We start from the raw sequence: 7,087 nt of genomic DNA, 5'->3' as shown, positions 1-7,087 counted from the left end.
AGATTAAGAATACTTTTATGCATCAGAAAATTTGAAATTTCACATGCAAAATCTTTATAATGTTGAGATAGTTATCAAATTTCTTAAGAAAAACTTCATATTTTATCTGTTATTTTCAGTAATTAATCTCTGCACGAGTTTGGTAGATTTGACCAATCTCGCAACCACCATAAAAAATTAGGAAATAAATATAAATTATGCCTCTTTCATTCTAGAATGAACACAAATTATTGCACAAAAACATAAATGTTTAGACTAAATACCTTAAATCTCGTAACATTATACATTTATATATATATTTATTATTTTTATTATATTGACCTTTCAACCGTGCGTGGCTAACAATATAGAAGTTACAATGATGCGGTTCACGTACACTCATGTTACCATATCAAATAACATAAAACTGACCTTTGGTGTGTACAAAGTAACTTGTCTTGGCTGTGTTTTAGTAGACTAGTATTTTGTAAAATACAGTCACATTTCAATTACCAAACATTATATATGTATATAGATTATTGCAGTTTGAAATAACTTCTTAAATTTATTTTTTTAAAACATACAACAGTAACTAAAGAAGTAAAACAAACATCTCTTCTAGTTACGACCTTTGTACTCGGTTGCTGCGCCTTTAAAAAAATTGCATGTGGAGGATATGGGTTAAGGGAAAACTTATACATGGTACATGAGGCTAAAAGCTCAAATGGATGTTGAGATAAGGCATGTAATACCACCCTAATATCCCGGTTTGGAAGGGAAAAGACCATTTGGGAAGAAGGTCTCTAAACGATTGGAGAAGGCCAAATAGCACTGGTGAGTCAAAACTTTCTGATGTTTAGAATAACGAAAAGTAGTCAATAAAGCTGCCTTATATAAAGTGACACTAGATGAAACTATACCAGAGTAAAAAAAAACGTCAAAAAACAAGCTATGATGATCATGTTCGGGTGAAGTGGGATCAATTTCCTCGCGAGATACCATTGGCTATAAGTTTGTCATTTCAGTTAATAAATGGCCATTGTAGGTCTATGGATAGATTGAGACACATATATAAGGCAACTTTAGAAGTGAAACCCCTATGCCATGCAAAGGACCTCATAACTTCTTTGCATGAAATTTGAGCTTGGGAAAGTTTGGGTGTAGAATGTTGGATCGAGATTGCCTCAAGAGAGATAGCCAAAGAGGAAGAGGTAGAGATGGACCCTCTTGAAGATACTATAGAAGAGGAAATCATGGTTGGGCCGGCCAATCAGGGGCTACCAACAGCTGTCGAGTAGAGGATTGAATCATAGCCTGAACTCTGGGTAACAGACAAATTGGGGGAAAGGCATGGAGGTGCAATCTCATCCAATCTTGACCGAATGCATCTATCTGTAGTTGAGAGTTTCAAGGAGTGGCGATTGCATCAATCATTGAAGTCCTGAACTGAGAGCAAATCCACCAGAAAACCTTGCAATGGACCATCCAATTGATCAGGAGAATTCAACTGGGCTGAAACAGGTGATCTGCTAGGAAATTCATCACCCCTGGAACATGGCAAGCTAGGAGGCTGCTATGATGGGAGTGAGGCCAGTAGGGAATTACCAAAGTTCAAAAACAAAGGTCCTGAGAACACGTGCCCCCAGGACAAAAAATGTAACAGACCACCATGGAATTGACAGAATGAATCATGGTTATTTTCCCCTGCAATACATCTAGACCTTGAACCATTGCCTGTTGGACAGCAAGATTTCTAAATTACTGATGTGGAAGGAAGATTCATGATACATCCATAGGCTTTGGAATTCCTGACCTTTGATATATGCACCCTATCCCTGAAGTGAAGAAGTGGAACTCGAGAAAAGGGGGTGGTAAAGGAACCCAAATGGTAGTGTTGATTCGATCTAACCACTCAAGAACTAAGAAGTTGCTCCTGATGAATAAGACTGGATGATCCAGAGGATCAAAATTTCCGATCCACTAGTCATGCAGTGATCATTAAAGGGACCGCACGTGTACTCATCCAGAGGGAATCAGAGATTCAAGGGATGCTCACATCCCCAAAAGAGATAGAACCATTCAAGTAAGTAAGAGCCTGACTGTCCATTCCATAGCCTGGAGCGAGATGGGAGGTGGCTGAGCCTGGTTTAAAACATGTTGAAAGAGACACCCAGATGGACAATATTTAAGTCAGCAAGAGAATGGATTTCTTGACTCTGATAAGAAGGCCAGTCTTGGTGACTTCTGAAAGGAGAATCTGGGTGCGTTGTTCTGACAACTGACAAGATTGTGCCAGAAGTAACCAGTCATTCAAATAATCGAGTGTGCACAGGTCCAAAACATGAAGGTGACAAGAAAAACTCGAACGACTCTGCAGATTACATATGGCACAGATGCTAGGCTAAAGAGTAGATCCCTGAACTGTGGAACTGGACTCCTGTGCATAAAATGTAGATAGTGGCAGGAAAACTTCGCTATGAGACTGTGGAGATATGCATCAGCAACATCAAACTTGGTCATCCACAGACCTGGTGAAGAATGCCAATGTAGGTTGAGAAAACACTCCATTGTTAACCTAAGAATTGGTTGGGCTGAGAAAGATTGGCCACTAATCTTCCATCTTCTTGGGCACAACAAATAACGAGAAATAAAATCTCAGAAGAACAGGATCGACTCTCTCTACCATCCCCTTGACCAATAACTCTCCACACTCCATGGTGGTGGAAATATCACAGGTTGGGAGGATAATGAAGGTGGAGAAGTTAATGGAATGACCAACCCCAATGCCATGACTTCCAGTAGGAGCCAAAGAAAGTCCAGAGGCCAACAACAATTCATGATTCCAACACTTCTGGGATGCCCGCGAACATCAAGGGACAAAGAAAAGTAACTCACTAATTGCTACAGCAGGTAGATGAACTCCCTCCAACTAGGCACCTCTACTCAATAAATCCCAACAACATACAAGCTAGGAAACCAAAGAATGAGCAGATGCTGATAATCTTACCAAGGTAGAAGTCAACAAAAGACCCAAGTCGTCCTCAATTTGATGTGGCTTCTGACAAATTTTGTTGTGTGTGGGGGGGGGGGGGTCGTCAGTACAGGAGTGAGGGTCAAACAAATCTTAGAAACTGTGATCTGTTCAAAGTGATCATGGGATCCAGTCTGGAACTCCACATATCTCCCAGCATGAACAGCAATATCACAACAGACCTTTCAGCCATCAAGGAAGGAGAAAATTCAAAGGCAACCGGAGAAACCCCCAAAACCTGATTGACTAACTGAAGAAATGGAGCAGAAGGTGGCTGATCTAACTTGGCCTCATGAGAATCCTACCTAGTAAACAAGGTGCTGGAAGAAGAGAATCCAAGTTCTCTCCAGACTCTCCTGGATCATTGATTAAAGCAGCCTCAGAACCCCCTCTCACAACAAATAAAATCACTAACAACCACAAGTGAGAGTGACCCTCCCTGACCTTTAAGAAATGCTAGACTGTCCTGGATCATTGATAAAAGCAACCTCAGAACTCCCTCTCACAATAAATAAAATCACGAACAACCACAACTGAGAGTAAACCTCCCTGACCTTTAATAAGCGCTAGGTAACAGAGGTAGAGGAGGGCTGATTAGCCTCCATGCTGGAAACGGTAACCTATGAAATCATACCTGAAAACAGTGTCGCAATTTTTATTTTTTCTTTAAATAATATTAATTAAATATAATTTATACAGAAAGCCACTAGGTTACACGAAAATTGCAACTAGGTACATTAATTATTGCAGCAATTGTGTAGAGAAACCTGTGTCTAAACACTGTCGAGAAAAAGTGATAGAATTATTTAAATGAGGTGCTTATATACAGGACCAGGATAGAAGGCACATTGACATGAGTGGAGAGTATCACAAGACAAATATCATCAAATGTAACTGAGTGGGGTATAAAAGACTGTAGCAAGCAAGAAAAAAATCAGACCAATGCTTAGATGGGCAAGTTGAAACCCTGGAGATCGAGGAATACCTAAAACTGTCAACAGATGGTAAGTATATTTTGAAATGTAACCATATGCATACTATACTAGTTAGTATAACAAATGTAATTACTTTTTATTTTCATTTCTTGTTGATTATTAAACTTTCATTATTTCTATTTTTTGCATTGTTAGCTTAGATCTTGTATAAAAGACTAATTTAAATCTACTAAGTCGAATAAACCTCAAGAGATATTAATAGCTGAAAATATCGTTAACAGCAAGAGTATCGAACTGATAAAAAATGCATTCTAACCTTTAAAAAATATAAATGTAAAAAAAGGAAATTTAATTAGCAATACTGATGACCAGGTTAATTTTTAGTTCCACTCTAAATACATGGAATACTCTGATCAGAAGTTATTATTTATTAAATCGTGGCATTTTCACAAATTTTTCATGTAAGCAAGTTTTGTAATGAACCCCCTTCACATAACATAACTTTGAATAGAACTTCATATTATGTCAAACAAAAAAGTCATCATAATGAACATATATCAAAATATACTAAGACAGTTGTGTCTTCATTCTATCATTATCATGTAAATTTTTCTAATAAGAATATTTTAATATAAATTTCAAGTTTTTTGTTTACCCAAGACAGAAACTTTGAAGCTTTTTTTTTACAGTGATGCTTGTTTCAGTTCAATGATGGAAACTTTACAGTATCCTTTTCAAAGTAACAGTTTCTGAAGGTATTGATCTCTAATAATGCTATCCAATTGTTAACATAACTTGAAACAGATGATGATTTAATACAACTAACAAGTGTCGTCTCATCATGTTGGGCAATGCGTCTCTCACTTGATGCCGCTGCTAAGAAATGAGTTTCCCCAACCTGCACATTAATAGACCTCTCATCCATGTTTTCCATGTTATGACCAGTGTTCTCTTGATCATTTTAAAATTCTTGCAAATAGCCAAACACTTTCTTTGCAAGTGCATGTGATTATTGATATACTCTGTGCAAGATGAAGTAGTAATGGTCATTTTTTCTCGCAATCAATTTTTTTTTTTTTTATATATGTTAGAAAAAATTAAGAAATATCAGAGCTTTCTATATGGAATACTTATTTGCAAAATTTTTCAAAGACCATTCAAGTCTCATGTATTCTTAAACACATTTTTCAAAATAATTTCTATTTAAAACAATGAAAGAAGACACACGATGAACTGACACCTGATGCTGAAAATAGTGAATGTGGGCCCCATTTTTATTTTAAAGAGAAAAAGAGGTTGAGGGAGGATCCAAGATATTATAGGCCTAGAGGACACAAGTATATATTTTGGCAGTGTAGGAGTCATCTTCAGGTAAGATAGTTTTATTGTTCTAACAGGGTAGTTGGCCTTTGGAATGGGTTGCCTTAAGTTGTTGTGGAGGCAGTAAATTTAAATGAGTTTAAGAGAAAGCTTGATAAGTATATGAATGATAAGGGCTGGAATTATGATTGTTTTTTTAAATATTTTTATTAATACTTTTAGTTTAGTTTAGAGAATGGAACAACCGAGATTGACCAATGGGTCTCATGTTATCTCAAAACTTTACGTTATAAAATATGCTGAAATCCATTGTAGAGGATCACTTGGTGTCCATACGTTATGTTACCATTATGAATATTCAGATCAGTTCTAAGCAATAGTCATAAAAAATAGCTGACAATAAATGCACAACAGTTATGAAAAAAACAAAAACACTAATAATTGATCAATAAGTATTTTCTGGTAGATTTTTGCACATAGTTCTCACACATTTTTCAATGGTATCCCCAAAGTTTTATTTAAAATAGCAAATAAAAGCAGAGCATTCAAGTGTGGTGTTTTATATTTTTCATTTCATATTGGGAAATGTAATTATTATCACAAATAGATTTAAAATCTAATAGTATATTAAAAAATATCAAAAGGTGATGCTCCTTGGAAATTTACATGAGCTGACTAGTTTAACTTTAAGTTATATCTACTAATAGAAAAAGAGCATCTGATCTTTTTTTCTTGATAGCATCTCTGGCAGTTTTGCAAGTTACTTCAAATAATTAATTGGCCAAAAAAGACGGTTCAAGACCTACATTTTAACTCAAGTGATACACGTACGGTAACAATCTAAACAGACGTAACCAAGAGTTTAATGTAAGTCATATGATAATATCGGCTTATGCAATAATATACCAATATTAGTATCACCACACTACTATAAGTTATACTATAACTTAAGTATAAGCACATGGCAGCGTCAAAGAAACGTCAATTAATATTAAATAATTCAGCTTCCTAATTCTCAGTCTATAATAATATTAATAAAAATCAATAATTACCTTCTTGAAGAATCACACAAAATATTTCTAGAAAACCGAGGAGCAAGACTACAAAACCGTCTCGCGAGACTAACGTACGAAGAAATCGTTGCTGCCATTTTCTTTTCCAAATAATAACGCCCTCTTAACGTAAAAAACGTTGATGATAATAATTATAACCTACTATCTATGCAGTGCACCTTGCGGTCTTAACAATGGTCCTTCGATTTAATAGCCACGGACTGATTTACGGTTCTACTAAATATCATATACTGGCTTGTTACTCATGAAGCATTTTAATATCATAACCAATCATTAACGTAAATTAGAGAAATGGTATTTTCAGCTAATTATAGAAGACTGTCCAAATATTAATTTAAACAAATGTCACAAATCAAAAACTAAAACTAGTTCTGAATTGCTTTAAAGCTTATGAAATATTTACAAATTACGGTAACTATGTCACATTTGTGTGATATTCTCGGGTTAACTGACTTCCCAAAAGAGTCTTAAGTAAGTTCGCTTTATAACAGGGGATTCGTATGGTAAATTATAAAGTAAGTCTGGATTCACTTAAACTAACTGAGTTCAAGCAAAGAAATAAACAGTTGAACACAATGCGTTACACAAAATTAAAATCAATAGACAATCACAGTGTACACACTTGAATTAGGGTGCTAGACTTGTTAACTGATCAAGATATCTTTCTGTCAACAAACTCATGTAAGATCTTGTATATACTATTCAAATTCTATATTTATTACTTAACGGGAAACGTCTAACTTACTCAC

General features: G+C 35.6%; 1 protein-coding gene across 1 annotated transcript in view; it reads right to left on the bottom strand.

Annotated features, from left to right (window-relative positions):
- LOC106471372 (grpE protein homolog 1, mitochondrial-like) overlaps positions 1 to 6,433 on the bottom strand; it is a 22,494-nt gene extending 16,061 nt beyond the window's left edge. The window contains exon 1 of the mRNA XM_013931970.2: positions 6,318 to 6,433. Within this exon, the coding sequence (XP_013787424.1) occupies positions 6,318 to 6,415 (98 nt within the window). The 5' untranslated portion in view covers positions 6,416 to 6,433. The remainder of the gene's footprint in view (positions 1 to 6,317) is intronic.
- Positions 6,434 to 7,087: the final 654 nt, after the last annotated feature.

Source organism: Limulus polyphemus, unplaced genomic scaffold, assembly GCF_000517525.1.
Source record: "Limulus polyphemus unplaced genomic scaffold, Limulus_polyphemus-2.1.2 Scaffold4577, whole genome shotgun sequence".
In the NCBI taxonomy this organism is placed as follows: Eukaryota; Metazoa; Arthropoda; class Merostomata; order Xiphosura; family Limulidae; genus Limulus; species Limulus polyphemus.
The sequence above is the reverse complement of the archived record's forward strand: the minus strand, read 5'-3'. Positions and strand labels throughout refer to the sequence as shown.